This window comes from Talpa europaea, assembly GCF_964194135.1.
Source record: "Talpa europaea genome assembly, chromosome: 12".
Lineage (NCBI taxonomy): Eukaryota > Metazoa > Chordata > Mammalia > Eulipotyphla > Talpidae > Talpa > Talpa europaea.
The window spans coordinates 99,824,868-99,844,057 of NC_140079.1; the positions used below are offsets into that span (position 1 = coordinate 99,824,868).

Here is a 19,190-nt window from a genome sequence, read left to right on the forward strand (position 1 = left end):
GAGTTGGCTGTTTCTTTATTGCAATTTATCAATCTATCCCTTGATGCTGGGTTGGCCCTGAGACTTGCTTTGGCCAAGTGGATGTTAGCAAATGTAATGCAAGCAGGGCCTGGGACATGCCTGTGTGCTAGGGCTGCCTCCTCACTGCAGATGGAATGCTGAGACCTAAGTCAGTTTGCTGAGATCATCTGGAGGGAAACTGAGGCACCCCAGAGACCCTCCAGCCATGTGAAAAGAACCCCATAGACAATGCAGCTCCAGTGGCAAGAGTAGACCAGATGCAACCTGCAGAAAAAATGCCCAGCTGAGCCCAGTTCCTATCACTGATACAGAGAACTGCGAGCCAAGACCTGCGTTTTGAGCTCAGCCATGAAATGGAGGGAGTGTTTGTTACACAGTAAACACTAGCTGTTACAGGGCATACGTCTTCTTGGTCCCTGGGCCTCTGCAATCCCTGTTATCAAATCTGATCTACAGAGGGGGAAAAGGGAGGAAGAACTATTCACAAGTGGCTTTAGAGATTTTTTTGACTGTTTGTACTTTTTAGCTCTCCTAATTATTTCATTGGGAAGAGTTAGGCATGTGCAGGACAAAAATTTCATGAGTGCAAAGCGTCAAACAATACCTGGCTAGTCTCTTCCCACCCTGAAGACACAGCCCGTGGCCCCAACAGCCGCTGTGATCGGTTCCTTGTCTCTTTCTAGGAAGACAAGGCATCTGTCCCCACCCCTGGATATGACCATGCATCATGCCCTGCTTGTCCCTGCCCTGCCACCTCTATGTCTACCCTAAGAGCTGCAGCATGTACAGGGTCACGCCTCCACGGACCTCCTCCTTCAAAGGGTGTCCTAGTAAATGTCTGTGGAGTGAAGGTTTGTGTTAGAATAAGACCAGAAACTGTGATAAAGTGAGCTCTTGTCTCGAAGAACACTTTAACTGGCAAGACAAAGAGGCCCATCAAGACGGGCTGTGAACTTCATCAAGCTGGAGAGTCCAGGTCAGACTGAAGAGCAAGGACCCCGGGTCCCTGGATCCCTCTGATCATGAGTCCAGTGGGCTGGGTTGTGTCCCTCCTGCTGGGGCTGTGGGAGAGAAAGGGGCTCCACTCGGAAGGGTGTGGATGTAGGTGAGCAGCTCCATCAACCCCAAACTAAACTGGTGCACAGGAGCTCCAGCGGTAGATATGACCATTGCCAAGGGGTAGAAGCGCCTGACCTTGCGGAAGCCGGCAATTGAATACACAGTGACGAGTCTGCCACACACACATCAAAGCTGGCTTTGTGCTCACGGACAGGGAGGATGACAACACCTTCACGTGTGGGCAGATGCCATCGAATGTCGATGTCAGCCCTGAAAGCTCCTGGGCCACCCACCCCGCACCCAGCACCTCCTCTCTGGCTGACTAGTTTCTGCACCAGGTTCCCCATTCTGCTAGTGCCTCTTACCTCAGTTCTTTTCACGGCCCATCTTCTGAGGGAAGTCCACTGTGTCTACAGGGCTTGGAACACGCATGACAGGTACTTCATTGTTGACGTGTGCCAACCTCTCCCCCAGTGCTAAGTGCCAGGTATTGCATATGCAATTTGGACTCACTCCTGTCAAGGGTTATTGGTGACTTGACAGTAACATACATGTTCACTGAATACCCTCCAGTGAAAGGCTCTGTGTGTGTATGTGCATGTGTGTGTGAACGCATGCACACATGTGCATATGCATGTTGTGTTGAAAGCAGACAGTCACCTTCTTCCTGGGACTGTCATTAAATTCCCAGGTAATTAGGGAAGGATGCAAGATGCTGCCTGCACAACCTTAGCCTGATGATTAGTATTTAAGAAGAGCTGGTATGACTCAACAGGTCCGAGAAAATGTGCCAGAACTCAGGTTTTCAAGAAAGACACTCTCACCTTGTCTTAAGCTGGGAGAATGACATCATCCCTAAACAATTCACCAAGAAGAAATGAGACACGAGACACGGCTAATCCCACAGCAGTGGGGGTTTCTCTAGCAGAGACACCCAAGGAAGGCTGAGAGCCCTCCATGCAGTGGCCGGTGAGCCCTTCTCAAAACAGAGCCCAATGGACTCACCCTCACTGCATTCCTCTCGCTGTCTCCTTTGTAATCTAAGCAGGTGACAACTTCATTCAGTTGTTAGCAACAAGAGGAGGTATCGATTCCCCGCGAATGCCCTAATGACTGCAGACTCGGACACAAACCATAAATGGAGACTTTCTGATTCCAAGTGAAATTATAGTTTGCCCTCCGAGATTGCACAATAAATCAGGGGAAAAACCAGCCAACATAGGACTCTGGGGTCACTGAAGTGATGTTGACACATTACAATAATGAGAACTTGAAATACCTCATGCCCTATTGATTTTTAAGCTGAATCATTCCCACTGCAGAAGATTACAAGACTCTGTCTTGGAATCATGGCTCACACGGGAGACGCTGATGAAAAATACGCCCAATCCAATCAAAATGAAAAGCTTTACTTGTACTTATTACAAATCTAATACCATTGTCCTGAGGCTGTGTGATGGGCACTTAACCTACAATGGGGAAAAAAAACCCACATTTTTCTTCTCTTAATTAAAATTTTTCATACTATTTTTATACGTGGCTCCTGCCGGCACCCACAGAGCTCTAAGTGGCCCCAAAGAACATGGATACGATAACTTGTGAGCTCATGGAGGGCAATTTCTCTCTGCCGTTCTAATTCCAGGGTAGCTTCAAGGCCCCTGCATCACCATATCATTTTGAAGAATGGAAAATCATGTCCTAACAACCAACTTATTTCCTAGTCAATAGGAAAAGATGTATTCAGCCAACATCTAGCAGCCACGGTCAACAAAAGACCGACTTGCCGATCTCTGCGTTTTCCCTGCAAAGTGCTCCGTGAAACTGAGTAAGCACAGTGTGGGAGGCCGACTGGTGACATAAGCTAATTACTGACCTCTCAGGCAATCAGAGGACAGTGATGATGTCTCACTGCTGCATGAACCGTTGGGCACTTTTTGCCAACGTGTGCTGGGAGAGAAGTTTCTAGAACATTGTCGCCTGTGATGGACCCTATGCATGGCTCTGACACTATCCAGTTAGGAGGCCAGACATCTGCTGAGCCACTGATTTCAGGACGCATGCTGCTCTGGCCATAATTCAGATACAATAATAAAGGCGTTAGGAGAGTGGGATTCGCAGGTAGGAATAACACTGCTTTCCACCAATAGGGCTAGAAAAACATTATCTAATTACTAGCTGTGACTTAGGTTTACCGGGACTTAATAAGTAATTAATATTCTGGCACAATCCAATATGATCATGCATTCCTTAAAAACATTGATTGAGGTCCTGATGGGGGCCGGGCATTGTGCGAGGAATTAATTATATATTGTTCACCTGTCCCCGTTCCTCATGAAGTGGATACCGATCATCACAAGCTCATTGTTGAGAGGAACACCTGCAGGCAGAACCGGGGGCCTAGATGGGCCTGATTACAGAACAGACTGGGTGACGGAAACGGATGGAGGGTATTCAGAGGCTGCTTGTCTTCTCAGATATCCTGATTGCTTTTCCTCTGGTGACTTGATCTGAGGATGCTTGCTCTCTTTCTACAAAAAGGTACTTCTGCTTATAAATCTCCCCCAAATTCTACTCTCTCATTAATTGCTATCACCCTCGCCAGAATTGCCATCTTTGGACACAGCCACCCTGGTGAGCTGGGTCGCTAAGCCATTATCGATATGCCCGAGAGCAAAGGAAGGGCTTAAAGCGCTTTGTCACGTGTTGGTAGCAGAGGTCAAAAATGCTACCAAGGAGGCCTGGGGGTCTGGGGGTACCCTGATTTCATCTAGCACTTTTCAGAGTCAGCCTCGCAGTGTCACACCAGCTTCTTCCACCAGCCTCCCTCTGGGACTCTAATCCCCTGACGCCTGCATGTCCCAGCGGCGTCACCCTGAGTAGATCTGGTCTGGATCCCCTGGCGTCACGGGTGAGATACAACCACACATGCTGTCTGGGAGTTAGCTGTCCATGGCCAAGCCCCAGGGCCCCGCTGTGTGATCACCGATGAGATCCCCCACAGCCTGTGAAACTGCTCTCCATCTGTGCAATGACGAGCAGCCGGCTACAGGGGACCGGGAGGCTGCTCAGCCCCCAGCCTCAGGGACTCCCGTGGTGCCAGGTGCTGCACCGTGCATCTCAGCGGGGCATGGACCCCCAGGAGCATTAGCCCCCCCCAGCTGGGAGGTACCAGTTTTGTCGGCTGTGCTCGGTGGGGAGCAACAGTTTTAGGTGGCTGTGCCTACGGGGTAGGTGCGAGTGGGGAGCAGAATGGACCCCCATCACGTGGCTTCTGTCTTCAAGACCACAGCTGGGCTATGAAAAGCCAGCACTGAGAAGTGGCCCCAGCTGCTTCATCACCCGTGCTGGAGCCCCATTTGCTCGCTCAGAGAAGAAAACGTGCAGCAAGCCACGGGCAGCAGCAGGCGGAGTTGAGTCCCAGACAGACCGTGCCTCGATTCCCTTTCAAAGAGATTTCTGCCACCCCCACATTGGCAAGCTGAAATTTACAGGCCAGAAATAAAGAGCATGTATGGTTCACAAACACCGGTGTCTAAACGCAGTGCTGGGGGCCAGGCCTTCCACCCCGGCCGTCTCCTACCAGACGCCCCCAAGGAGCACGGATCCTTCTTGTTAACATTTCATGGAATCTCTCCACAAACATACGCTTGCTCTTGTCTCCAACATTTTGTCCTGTCACCGCAACAGATGGCTTTACACTGGAGCATATGAAAATATTAAATACTTTATAAGTCTGGTGAAAATACGAACTGCTTTTGGAGGGATGGGTGGCTCCACCATGGAGAGGAAGCAGGTTCTGGAGGGAACAGGGTGCTGGTGGTGTGGACGCCTCCCATCCGACATCCTCAGAACCCTGGACACACCGGGCGGGCGCGGGTTGCGCGAGGCAGATTCAGGCCACACCGAAGGGAGGAACATGTTGTCACTGAGAGTTGCTAAAAATTGCAGTGTGTAACCAAAGAGGGCTGTGAAATCTCTCTCAGAGACCCAAAAGCTAGAAGCAGCATCCATCTGTCTGAGATGGTCCAATAAAGTGAATTAAAGACGGCACAGCCATGGGGAGTTGGCAGCCTATCTCCCCAGGCTCATTGATAATTATTTTTCAGAGCCACGTGGAGAGATGTTTCTCCAACCAAATGGGTGTTGCTTCTCAGCCAACTGAGGGGGTATGACCAACAGGTCTCTCTGCCAGATGCAAACCCTCAACTCGAAGTCCCCAATTGTCATGCCAGCCTGCCTCACTCGAAATGCCCTGGCTGTGGCACCCTGCACGTCTGCCCTGCATCCTGCACATCCTCCCTGCACCCTACATATATCCCCACACCCTGCACTTCCCTCCCAAACCCTGAATGTCACCCCTGCATCTTGCACTCACCCCCCTGCACCCTTAAGATTTTCCCTGCAAGCCCCCCCGACACCCAGTAGGTCCCCCTGCACCCTGCGGGTGTCCCCACATCCTGCAAGACCCCCACACCCTGCCCTGCTTTGTCCTCTATGAAGCAGGAAGCATCTACACTACACAAGCTGTTGTGAGGACAAATGAGTCAGCACACGCAACAGGCTCAGAATACAGACTGGCATATGGTGGAGGCGACATTGATCTCGCTAGTCTCTATATTTAGTGCTATGTTTATGTAGAAATAAACATCGAGATGTGGGTAGATTTTACATTTTTCCTTTGATTGGTTGTGTGCTGCTGGTATTGACTCCCAAATAGGCACAACATATTAATGTTTTCATCTCGTGCATGAATTAAAACTCGCTAAATCCTGCTCCTGGGCATTTAGCCCAGAGAAGTAAATTCATGCGCGCGCGCACACACACACACACACACACATACACACACATACACACACACCTGTCCACAAATGTTCATAGAAGCTAGAACTTCATAGATAGCCCAAAGCCACCCAGATGGCTTTCAAAGGGTGAATGGTTATGCCAATAGTGGCACACAACTAATGTAGAATATTACTGAGCGATAAAAAAGGAATATATGCTTGATGTACATACCCAGTAACTTAAATCACATGCTTGATGTACATACCCAGTAACTTAAATCACATGCTTGATGTACATACCCAGTAACTTAAATCACATGAGCAAATGAGCTCATCCCAAGATACTGTGATTCCACTTGTGTAATGTTTTGAGATGAAAGATTTTTAGAAATGGTCGACAGAGGTTAGATAGACAGAGGTAGCGGTGAAAGGAAGCAGATGTGGTTATAAAAGGGACCAGGTCAATGGAAACATTCATTCTTACCCTGGTGAAGACATGAAACTACACGGGTGATGACACTGTGTAGCACTAGATACACAAACACACATGAGTGTGAGTAAATTTGGGGAAATCTGAATAGGATTAGAGGCCTGATGCCCATGTCCTAGAGGAGACGGGACATGGTGGTTTGAGGGGGACTCGTGAAGTATACAAGGGGCCTCTCTGTATTATTTTACGACTGCATGTGAATCTACAATTTCCTTGACTAAAGCTTCAATCAAAAAGTCGAAGAAGCCCCAGTGAAGGTGAAAAGGGAGTATTTGGTGCATTTAGGAGATGACCAATCTCCTCCCCGTATTTCCCGGCATTAAGGAGACCCCACTTCTCTACACACACATCATGGCCCCGTTTAATAGCTACGAAATTATCATCGCGTCTATTTAACGATGCACGCATGGCTCTGATTAGCTCTTGGGTTTGTCTATTCAGAGGGGACGCTCAGGGGAACCAAGATTCACTGCGAGGTGCACAGGTTTCTGAAACAAGCCGAGTGGCGCCCGCCTTCCTCTGGAGTGTTTTATTATTCTGAGTCGGGCCCGCTGAATCTCCCAAGGTATGAAGTTCAGTTCGAGATAAAAATATTTTATCTGCCCTTACAGCAAATTGAAAGGCTATATAAAGGGTTTTGTTATTGCAGTGTTTTCATAAATATATAGTAAACATCTTCACAGTGGGAAATTCAGCACAAGACACAATTTTCATACATAGCCATTCATGTGGCTCACACAGGAAGATGAAATGACCCAGAGATGAATAAAAAAATAATAGTATACAACTTTTAGCAGCCCACAGTCCCTGACAGATGCAGGCGGCTGGGAGGATAAGGACCGTGATTTCACAGAACCTCTGATGAATGACAAGTGCCTGCCCATCGGGGGAATTTCGTTTTCCTCCGTGGCTGAACCATTACGCTCACACTTAGCTTTATCATTTCCAGAAATTGAAACTACCCCAACAGCCAACGACCCATTCCCAGAGCACATTCTGAACCCAAAGCTTAGCCAAATGGTAATTTTGAACGACGCGATGGTGAGATTTCCTCACCTTCTCTTACGTCTCTCTGAAGCACGTTTTCAGAGCGGTCTGGGTTGTCCGCGTCTCACGTACAGTGTCCGTGATGACATCTAAGCTGATGTACGTCCCCTTGGGGGCGAGAGGGATAATCACAGGTTGTTCAAAAAGCTGAAGCTCTTTTCTCAAAAACGTTTTTTTTACAATCAAAATAGCTCATGCTTGCTGAAAACAGAAGGAATGAAAGTATAATCTAATCTAACTGCTTCATTGGGGTATAAGGGATATAAAACCACATGTGTTGACTGTGTCCAAATTTATTAATTTGGACTGAAGCTTCTACCTATGGCACCTTCGACATCAGCAAGAAATGAACACGTCCATCACCTCCAAAAGTTTCCTGTATCCTTTGTGTGTGTCCACGTATGTGTGTGTGTGTGGGGGGGTGTGTGTGTGTGTGTAACATAAGAACTCAGAACAGAGACCCACCTCTTAACAGTGTCTCCCACGCATGCTGCCGTGCCGCGCTGGCTTGTACAGCCTGTGTCTATAACACATTCATCTTGCTTGATTTTAAAGGCAGAATTCCCTTTCCGCCCTGCTCCCCTCCAAGTCCTGTGCCACAGTCCTGTTGCGCCCCTCCACCCGTGAGTTCTGCTTTGCAGTTCTGCCAAGTCTATACGTTTACACGCATGCTTGTGTTCTGATTCCATTTCCTAACACATTTCTGAAGCTCGGACTCTTGTTCACTCACAGCTCAAACACCAGTCCTCACAGATGCAGGGCCACGACATCTCCACAGCTCCTAGGCTTTCCAGGCCCCGAGCCCGCCGCCATGTTCCTGCCCTGCCCTCAGCTGCAGCCACCCAACCAGCGTCCTTGAGGACTTGGGCAGTGACATAAACCCTCGAGGTGGACACACTGGGTCCAAGCGTAGATATGTTTTTTATATTAATAAATATGTTGTTTTAAAGATTGATTTATCTATGCATACAAGAACTGGGGTGCAGGCCAGAGCTATGGGGGGTGAGAGGATTCATCAGAGACAGAGTTGGGAGCACCACAGGCCGATCTACTGATACACACTGATGAGGGGAGCAGCATCGGGGAGACAGGAGAGGTCTGCTGCACCATGTGGGTCAGCTCCCTACCTGGGGATTGAATTCGTGCTGCAGTGGTTGCCAATAGCTTCATAGTGGTGTGTCTTTAACCCTTGCACTACCAGGGAGGGCCTAAATATAAAATTTTTATAAAAATTTCCAAGTTTTCTTCCATAAGAGAAGGTACTCTCCACTCTCCCTGGACTATTTTATCAGACATCATTTTCCAATATGGTGTGGGATGTGTTCATACAGATGGAACTTTCACACACACACACACACACACACCCCACACACACACACACACACATATATATATATATATATACAGGCTCACTCCAGAGATAGTGAGCTTTGGAATAAAGTGACCCCACAATGAAGAGACCTCATCAAATGAAGCAACCCTACAATGAATCGACCCCACACAAAGCATTAGGTGCCAAGTGAAGATCAAGCTATGAGTCCATGCACGAAGTTTCTTTAGCGTCAGGAGCATTATGCCTAGGAAAACAATGATGTATGCACCTTAATATAAACTTATGTAATGATTAAAAATGCTACCATCATCTGATCCTTCAGCAAGTCGTGATCTTTTAGCTGGTGAAGGGTCTTGCAAAAAACGCAGTATTTGCAAAGAGCAGGAAGCCCAGCAGGATAAAATGAGCCTCTCCCCGTGTGTGTAACACATGGCCAGGTTTGCACCTGCTGTGTTTTCGTTTTCTGAAACCCATACTCAAGCTCTCAGCCACCCCTGCTTCTGTGCCATCCTCACATTCCGTCAAGGTCACTAGAAGGTCAGTCTTACCAAGAGCCTCACTGGGGTCCCTGAGGTTGACCCAACCTGCTCCATATCAGATTTCCACAATGTCAGACCAAAGATCCCTATGACTTTGAGTCAAAAAGAAGTGGGTTAGGGCCTCCCTGGTGGTGCAAAGGGTTGAGACACAACCTATGAAGTTGTCAGCAGCCTCTGCAGCATGAGTTAGATCCTCGGCCAGGGAGATACCCACATGGCGCAGCAGACCTCTCCTGACTCACCCGCTGCTCCCCTCAGCAGTATACTTCGGTCAATCTGCCTGTTCTGTTCCCCGCTCTGTCTCTGGTGAATCTTCTCACCCACCACACCTCTGTCCTATACCCCAGTTCTTGTATGAATAATTTTTTTTTAAATAATAAATTTTATTTTTATATTCCCCATACAATTGCAACCCCCCAATTCTGACCCCAATCCCTCCCCTCCCGCCCCCCATCCCCCAAAAAGTGTCTCTGGTTCATAGTTTTTTGTTGATTTTGATTTTCACTTTCTTATAGTTACTCATTTTCCTGGCCCCTTATTTAAGTTTTCTAGATTCCTGCTATGAGTGAGACCATCCAGTATTTTCCTTTTTCTTTCTGGCTTATTTTGCTGAGCAGGATCCCTTCCAGCGCCATCCATGTTGCTGCAAATTGCATGTGTTTATCTTTTTTGAATGCTGAGTAATATTCCATGGTGTATATGGACCACATCTTCCTGATCCAGTCATCTAATTTTGGGCATTTGGGCTGTTTCCAAAGCTTAGCTATTGTAAACAGTGCTGCTATAAACATAGGGGTGCAGGTGCTCTTTGGAATTGATGTTTCTGTGTCCTTTGGGTAAATACCTAGGAGTGGAATTGCTGGATCATATGGAAGCTCTATGTTTAGTATGAATAAATTTTTTAAAAAATGTTTAAAAAAAAAAGAAGGGGGTTGGGCCTTGAGGTCATAAAGTTTCAGATTGGCAGTTGGCAGTCCTGGGAAATGGCAAGTCTCAGTCTCACCCCATGAAAATGGGTGCAAGACAGCAGCCGGGTCATGGGGCTGCTGGGGATACTCATCAGAAAGCACCCCCAGAAGTCGGCACCATGTGTGGTGTGTGGTAAGTACCCAAGGGGCTTAGTGATAATAATAATGATGCTCGCAAGCTGTGCCGAGCAGTCAGCACACTGCCTCACAGCAAAACCTGGCTCTTCCACAGCAGCGGGATCTGAAACCTATACCACTTACAACACTGATGTAACCTCTATATTTTTAGCTCCCTGGGCAAATTTTGTAATAGGGATTCAGCAGAAATCCATTTTCCCCTTGTTGGATACACTCTTGTGATGACACCAAGTTTACCGTGGTTATCTGTATTTTTAAAAGCACATTCACATTAAAAATGGAAATATGCTAGAAACCAATTCCACTGGATATGGAATTAAAATGGCTATTATAAACCCAATTTCCTATTCTTCTTTTCTTCAGTTAAGCCACGTGGAAACACCGCAGAGGAGCAGGCGGCCCTGCGGGCCTGGCTGGAGGCCCCAGCTACGGTGCAGAGTTTGCTGATTCCCATGTATTTACCCCTGGACATCAAAATCAGATTTTTTTCTAAACCATTTCCTGAACCAACACTTAGATGGAATGGGTATTCCGCAGAAGCCAATTCGATGAACTGTATTAAAGGAAATCTGACGATAATGGATCCAACATGAGTCTCTTGACAGTTCCGAGATGAGATTCTCTGTTTTCTTTTAAACACGAGTTCATGGGCCCTGAAATATCTGGAAGGAGTGGTGGGGTCTCCCCTTCTGCTCAGTTCCTGGGGAGTCCCCGGTTGGGGGAGGGTGACTCCCCAGCCCTTTCCTAGGGCCTTGGCCTTGACAGTTGGACAAACCAGACCAACTGGTCCAGGGGGCACCTTCTCCATCAGAAGAGGAAATCTGTGGCTTGCCTGGATAACACAAAGTGCTCCCTGGCAGCCAACCACCTCCAAGCCTTCTGCGGGTGGGCGCAGCGTGCCCGGTGCCCACACATCGGTGACCGAGGTCTGGGTGGGGAGCAGAGGACACAGTTGTTGTGGGGCCGGCCAAGCAGAATCCTCACATCCGATGCTTCCCTCCCTCCTTCCCTCCAGTATGTCCCTTTCGAGATGTCAGCTGTTTCCTTGCAGCATCCAAGCCCAGACCTGCCCTTGATGAGACATTTTTTAGATACAATCCCTTGCACCCCTTTAATTCATCCGTTCAGCTGAAATGTGGTGAGGTTCCATGCTCCCAGCTCGATTTTCCAAAGTACACAAGTTTAATTGCAAACTTGCAAGCTCTTTGTGTTCTTCTAATGTAGGACAAATCATGTCAAATTGGCACCTCTATTCGAAAATCTGCTTAACTGATTTTTCTCTTTCTAAGTTTCACTACCTGCTGGAAATGCAATGGAAAACGAAATCAGCAAGGTCATCCTCGTGGTCTAAATGAGGGATATAAACAGGCTGGCTGCCTACTCCAAGATTACGTGGGGGCCACAAGTCCCGCCCCCCACATCTCACAGGTATGCACCACACTGGCTCCTGAGAATTTTTTTTAAAGTGCCAGGGAATCAGAATGAAGTGCCTTGGAGATCCCTTAGCAGATTTAGTTGATTTATTACTATTTTTCCACCAATACTATAAGGTAGGAAATAAAACAGACATCAGTCATCCTATATAGGATGTCCTGAAATGCATGGGGACATTTGCATTTTCCTTTGGGGTATTTGTTATTAGAGGTGGTTACATAGAGAACCCCCAAATCCCTCTGACCCTGAAGAATTGTTCCTTTCTTTCATTCCAAAACTCAAGTGAAGATGTCACTTGGACAATTATGTGACTACCTATCTAGCAACTCAACTTTTAAAGGGGGAGCATAGACTGAAACCTTTAAATCTCAGCTCTGCCACTTAGAAGCCGTGTGACCTTGGGCAAATCACTCAGCCTCTCTGGGCCTTGGGTCTCTTCTTGGTAAAAATAAGAGAGTGACAACATCAACCACTGGGTTTGTTTTAGGGATCAGTTTCATTAATATTTTTAAGCTTCATTAATATTTTAAAGATCAGGAGACAACAGTGGTGTTTGAACACAGAGGGGGCTGGAGGAAGGTTCTCAAATCACATGGCAGGAATTAGTTTGTGACTCCACATTCCTCTTCCACTGACATCGTGTGGTAGAGAGATTTTACTTTCTAGCACTTGTCAGAGGGGCCAGTGTGCCCACCAGGCCTTTAAATCAACAATGACCTAAGTGGCGTCCGTGAGGAAAGTGGCGCAGGAGCAGCTGTAAAAAAGTAAAGTCAAATTGCAAGTAGACAGGGATCTTTTGACTTCACGTCGGGATCCTACTCATGGTCTCTAATCAGAGATTCTGTAGTTTAACAACTGAGGTTCACATGCCTTATCCATTCTCTTGGAAAATCAGACCACTGTCGAGAGTCAGACACCCCAACATCAGCTGGGCCAGGAGTTTTCAAGGTCAGTGCTGCCAGCATCACGGCCTGATGATCCATGTTTCTGGGGGCGGGGCTGTCCTGTGCACAGTGGGTTGCCGGGAAGCACCCCGGGTCTCTCTCCACTAGATGCCAGCAGCATCTCCTGCCCAAGTGTGACAATGCAGAATGTCCCCAATCTATTGCCTAATGTAGCGGGGGAGGAGAGAGAGGTGAGGAAGTTACTCGTGGCCCAGGGCAGCTGCTGGGAAGCCATTCTCTGTGTTCCAAATCCAGATGAATAAATCCCATTGGTTCCTTGTATCAATATATAGTGGGAAAAATCTGGAGTCTAATTGTAGATTCCAACTATCAAAAGTTGTGAAGGTTGTGTCCCCATCTCTAAATCAGGCAATACATACCGTGCAGAGTTACTGGAAAGACCAGAACACATGCAGTGATGCGCCCAGCCTGGAGCCCTCACACAGGGCCAGCAGGTGCCCAGGCACAAATCAGGGCTGTGTTGTCAGTTGTTACCATCGACACCATTATCACAAAAACAGAGGCTTCTCTGCACATTCAAGAACTGTGATAGGTGGGCCTCCCTGCAGGCGCAAGGGGTTAAGCACCGTGCTATGAAGCAATCCACAGCCTCTGCAGCATGAGTTTAATCCCCAGCCAGCCAGGGAGCAACCCACATGGCGAGGCAGACCTCTCCTGTCTCACCCACTGCTCCCCTCAGCAGTGTATTTCAGTCAGTCTGCCTGTTCTGCTCCCCGCTCTATTTCTGGTGGATCCTCTCACCCCCCACACCTCTGGCCTGTACCCCAGCTCTTGTATGCATAAATAAATAAATCTTTAAAAAAAACAGTGATCTAATATGACAAACCATTAGATCATTATTAAAAAAAAAAAGAACTGTGACAGGTGCAACTGGGTCTTCCCTCTCATTGGAAAACCAGCAATGATTTCCTCCCAAGTAGAGATTTCAATTAAACAACAAAGAAATATGTGAAGGAGCAGCCAAGGTAGACACTGAATGTTCAAGAAAAGTCGGGGCTGTCCTGGGACGTGTTTCCCAAGGGGCAGGCTCTTCAAAGCAAACATTGGGGTAAAGACTCCTTGGACAAGCTGGTTGTTGCTGCTTTTCTGCATTAGGTTGAAAATAGGAGGGAAATGGTGCTGAGTGTGTGTGTTTGTATGTGTGTGTGTGTGTGTGTGTGTGTGTATGTAGATGTGCTCTGTGGGACCAGGATCCATCAAAGCAGTTTAGAAAACATGTCCAAGTCACTAAAACCTGCAGGGAATGTGATGCAGTTGGTTTTGCTACTGATGACCGTTTATCTCACTAGCCCAAGTTCACTGTTCTTTAAAATGGGCCTTGGGCTAGTGAGATAAACATGAATCCAGAATTCCAACCTTCACTTCTGTACAAGTAGAGAAAAGCAGTATCGCCTAAAACAAATTGTGTATCACTGCCATCCTTGGAGGGTGGACAGTTCCTGCTACAAGTGTATCGCTTCTAGAAAAGTCTCCCCTGGCCCTCACGACCTGGGAGCAGTTCAAATCACCATAAGACCCGCATTATGGGACTAACCGCTCTTGCTGTGCTCTGTTCCTGTAAGTCCACCTGAAATAATTTCACAAATATTTGCAAATACTAAATTGTGATAGAAAGGTACAGTTGATCCTATTTGCATTCACGACATCAAAGTAGTCAGGCACCATAAGCAAATGTGAAATGGGGGCCGTCCTCTGCCCCATAGGTTATACAAACACCTAACCAGAAAGAACACTTTGAAATGTTTATGGAGCAGGAGAAATTGGAAGTGTATTAATCGAGGCAGTAAAATTGGGCTTTTTGTCATTTTTAATTGCCTGAATTCATAACCTAGTTTTGCTGAATCAAAAGTGAGTTACTAGAGCTGATGCAAGCTGTTTCAGCCTTCACACACGCACGCACACACACACATGCACACACACACACACGCAACACCACAACCCTTCATACAACTTTATATATTCTAATAAGATACTCTTGAAAACTGCTTGGGATGTTGTGGTTACTGAATAATTTACTACATACAGTAATACTTTCCAAGCCAAGCACTATATGCTAAAAGCTGACTTTTAACGATTTATTTATTACTTTTAGAACCATGTGAACAGAAGGGAAATCAGGAAAACCAATAGTCAAGACTGCTCTTTTGTTCTGTATGAATTAATTCCACTCATTCAAAATGCATAATTAAAAGAATTCTCATCAGCCCTTATTTGCTCCTTACAGAGGCAAAAGGTCAATTCTGCCTGGAACCAGGAGAAAACAAACAGCAGGACTAAGACAACCCTCTAAATACGGACGGAGATGCAATATACCCCCCGTAAGTTCTCATATCGATAGCAAAATGATGTCTAACTGCAAATAACTTTAAGGGTTTATACTTCTTTTTCCTGTTTATTTCTGTTTGTGGGAAAAGCAACACAAAATGGAAATGAAAACCTCTAATGGAATGTGTGCGGATTCCATTAGAATGTCTTTCAAAGAATTTCCTCCAGTCTCTTCTGTGATGACTTTGAAACTGACACTCATGATTTTTTGGTAAATAGTTAGAGATGAAAGTTAAGTCATAATAAGAAAGTGGGGTTACTCTTTCACAAACATCTTCCCTCTTTCTGAACACGTTCTATTTCTCTAGTACTGCAACTTTGCTCAAAACCTAATGCAGAGATAGTAAGTTCAGACAGAAAACAAGACCAAAAGTATCTTTTACTGGACATCTTAAGAGCTATTCAATTCGAGATTGACCCATCAAACCATGTTCGCTGTCATCAGACAGAAAATGGTGAGGGAAATGTATTCTGATCTCATATAACATTCTCAAAATAGGACCACGTATCCTCAAAGTCTCACAACTAGAATTTAGAGGAAGGTAATTGTTTCAAAAAGGCCTTCACCTGAAATCTACTTCAACTTTGGTGTCATCCTCCTGGAGAGAGGGAAAAAAAATAGAAAAAAAAAAAAACTAAACTCTTTTCTGATGGTTAAATAAGCTGGTCCATCAGTGAAGGCTGCTGGCTTTTCCCCTCAAGCCCAAGTAAACATGGATTAAAGTAAAACCGGGTCCCAAAATTACGACAGGGAAGAAGAACAGAACTTTGAGGGAATAAATGATACCATAAATGCAAAAACATGCTTAGCGCCATCAAGCTATCAAGCAAAGGACACTTTGGTAAAAATTCATCTCATAACAAAGAAAGGATTCAGCTGTTTTCATGTAGTATAGGCATTTTCCAAGAGTGTATTTGCTTGGTTAAAATGGAATGGCAAGAAAAGTTTGAATATTCACTTTTTTTCACATAAAATGAATGTGTCATGAGGTTGTAGGGGATTAATTCACGTATGTTGCAGAGAAGACCAAAAATGAGACAAGAATATTAGGTCTGATTAATCTCAAGGATGCAAAACGCAATTGGTGGTAGAAGGTAGCTGAAAACCTTCCCGTGTTCAGACCCAGAGACAAACAGATGAGCAGAGACAGAGGTGGAAGTGGACAGAAGTAGGCAGGAAGGAGAAAGGAAACCATTCCCTACAGGTAATATTTCCTCCATCTCATCGAACGGATCTTCTCGGACCTGCTCTTCCTCCTCTGTGAGTACCCTAGTCTGGAGGAAGCTCGGGATGTGGGGGAATCAGTGGGCAGCGGGCAGTTGGAACACCCCAGCTCCTAAAGGGACGCCCGAGGTGCCCTGACCCCTGGGGTCCACAGCGGTCACCGATTTTACTTTACTTACTTGAAGAGCCTCCTCTTCAAACAGCCCCAGCACCCCAGGCAGGCAAAGCAACTCCACTGCACAAACACACATACATAAATGCTCTCTGGATTTTTCCAAAGATCTATTTTGATCAAAAATAGAGAACAGATGTGAGACAGATTTGATGGTCTTAAACCAAGAGATTGCCTAGCCAGCCACCCAAATAAAGAGAGGCTTTCGAGATCGATCATTTTTGGCTGCCTCTGCTTTCAACTGCATTCATCTCTCGTCCATCACAACTCAAACCACAGACATCAGGAGCAAATTGGGAGCTATGGAAATACACTCAGAAAGCGACTCTCTTGGCAAGTCATTTTAATGAATATTTTTACTAAAATGATTTTGCCAACAAAATTCTAGGATTCGGAATTCTCATTGGACATGGCAGGCGTGTGTGTGTGTGTGTGTGTGTGTGTGTGTGTGTAGGGGGGCAGCTCATTTGTCAACAGCGATCAGTAAAACCACCCATGTCACTGTCATCTGAAAATAAAGACTCGAGGCACAGGCTAGGACTGGGTCTTCCAGCAGAGAGACCCGCGGGCAGCTGACCATCTCCAACACTTCGCATATTTTTTTTTTAAATGCTGGACCGTGAACGACATCACTTTAGAAGCAAAGCACATTCCCCCACTGCATCTCCGGAGGAGGGCAACTCTGCTTCCATTTAATAGAATGGTCCAGAGCCTGTTTCTCGTCAAAGCATTTTCAATAGTGCCCATGGCATCTCGCTGCCGTGGGAATCAGGACAAACAGAGGCGCGCGCCGGGCACCCCGAGCTCGGCGACATGTTTACACACATGCAGCCCGTATCCCCACACACGCACACATGCCCCTCGGCACGTGAGCGTGCCAACTTTCCAAAGGCGCGGCCCATCTGGCCAGTCATTTCGCCAGCCTCGCATTTCAAGAAGCGCGCAGCGCTTACAAAACCGCCGCGAGCCTATGGGGACTTGGCCACCAGGTCTTATAAACGCTTATTCATCTCTGGAAATAAAGTTAAACGGAGCCAATGAGCGTGGGCAACGAAGTTCCCCACTAACTTCGAGTCGCCAAAGAAAACCCATTCATCTCCCAGCCCGCCGGGCCGCTGCAAATGCCCCTCGCGCGCCCTCCCCGTGCGCCACGGCCCTGGAGGCGCGCGCGGAGAGTGCCCAGCCCGCGCCCCCGCGCCCCCCGGGGCCGCCTGACATACCCGTGGGGTTCAGGCGCTGCAGACGCATCCGCAGCCGGCCATCGCGGCTCCGGTGGCTCTGGTGTCCCCGGGCTCCATGCGCCGCCAAGTCCCTGCGCTGCTCGGCAGCCCGGAGGCGCGCACACGCCACCACCCTCGCCGTGCGAGCGTTGGACCGCGGCTGACGGCGGCGCCTCTGCCACAGGCAGCCCCAAATGTCAATTTGCACACTCCTCCCCCGTGCCGCCCGCCCCCGGGCCCCGTCCCTCTGCCACCCCCTCCCGCGAGGCAGTGGGCTTCGGAAGCCTCTGCAGAAGCTGCTGTCCCTCCCTCGCCCTGCCTCCCTCGCTCTCCTTCCCTGACAGCCGCGCAGAGCCGGCTGCTCTCGCCTTACCTGAAGGGCATCTCCCACGACTGCAATTAGCTGCCAAGATTTCATTGTCGGCTGCAAAGTGCCTCCTGTTTCCTCCCCGGGAGAACACGGGAGAAGTCCGAGGCCACAGCCAAAGGCACCCACGTGCTAGCAATGTAAATGACTCCGCGTCTGCCTTGCGCGCCGTGCCCGCGCTCGCCCCGCCGCCTGGCAGCCTGGCACCGCGGCCAGCAGGTGCAGCAGGCGCCCAGGGAGCGGGGGACCGGGCGCCCCACGGAGGAAGGCGCAATCAACACCGAGACGCGCGCCCAGGGGGGCCACCCAGGTGCCCTGGACACAGCCGCCCCCCAGCTCAGCTCCCCCGGCGGCGTCCCGGCCCCTCGCCAAAAAACGCACCTTCCACGGGACACCCTGGGTGTCTGCAAAGTCTGGCAGCCCCGAGAAGGCAGGGGGTGCCCCGGGGGCGCGGGTCCCGCCCCTGCGCCGCCCGGAGCGCTTGCAAAGCCGGAGCTGGCGGCGGTGTCTCCGGCTCTCCCTCCCGCTCGCCTGCCCGCACGTGTCCCCTCCCTTGTTCTTTCAAGCATTAAATATGTAGCACATGACAGAATAGGGCACCTTGCATGGTCCTCCGAGTCCACACTTGACAACCAATTTTAACTCACGAGCAGTGAAATGTCCAAAGGCAGGATATAAGCACTTCCAATTACTTACACCGCTCCTGCATTATTCAAGATGTCCACGGGACGGTATTTATGACTTCCAATAAGCTGCTTCCCGTAAATATCAGTGCAAGATGGAGAGCCCCTCGCCCTGCCCCCCCCCCCAGCGGACGGCCCCCCGCGTCCTCCCTGGAGCCTGCGCTGCGTTGGTCGGGGAGTAACAGCTTCCCCAGCTGGATCTTACGCATCAGGCTGAGGATGCTCAAGTTGCAGCTTGGAGGAGGGAACCTCCACTGTGTCCTGCTGAACTTTAGAGATCACCTCTGGCAATGGATTTACCTTGAATAATAATCAAAGGAAGTTTCCCATTTCTCAAAAAAAAAAAAAAAAAAAGCCCTCTTCTGGCTATTTTTTTTTTTCCTTTTGGTTAAAATTGTGTGAGCGACACCAGGTTCTTAGTTG

At 48.1% G+C, this 19,190-nt stretch overlaps 1 protein-coding gene across 5 annotated transcripts in view; it reads right to left on the reverse strand.

Moving 5' to 3' along the window:
• RBFOX1 (RNA binding fox-1 homolog 1) overlaps window positions 1-18,135 on the reverse strand; it is a gene marked incomplete at both ends in the record, with an annotated part of 929,893 nt that extends 911,758 nt beyond the window's left edge. For all 5 annotated transcript variants that reach the window (XM_084251201.1, XM_084251196.1, XM_084251209.1 and 2 more), the window contains one exon: window positions 18,091-18,135. In XM_084251201.1, coding sequence (XP_084107327.1) covers window positions 18,091-18,135 — 45 coding nt within the window. The remainder of the gene's footprint in view (window positions 1-18,090) is intronic.
• Between the last annotated feature and the right edge of the window lie 1,055 nt (window positions 18,136-19,190).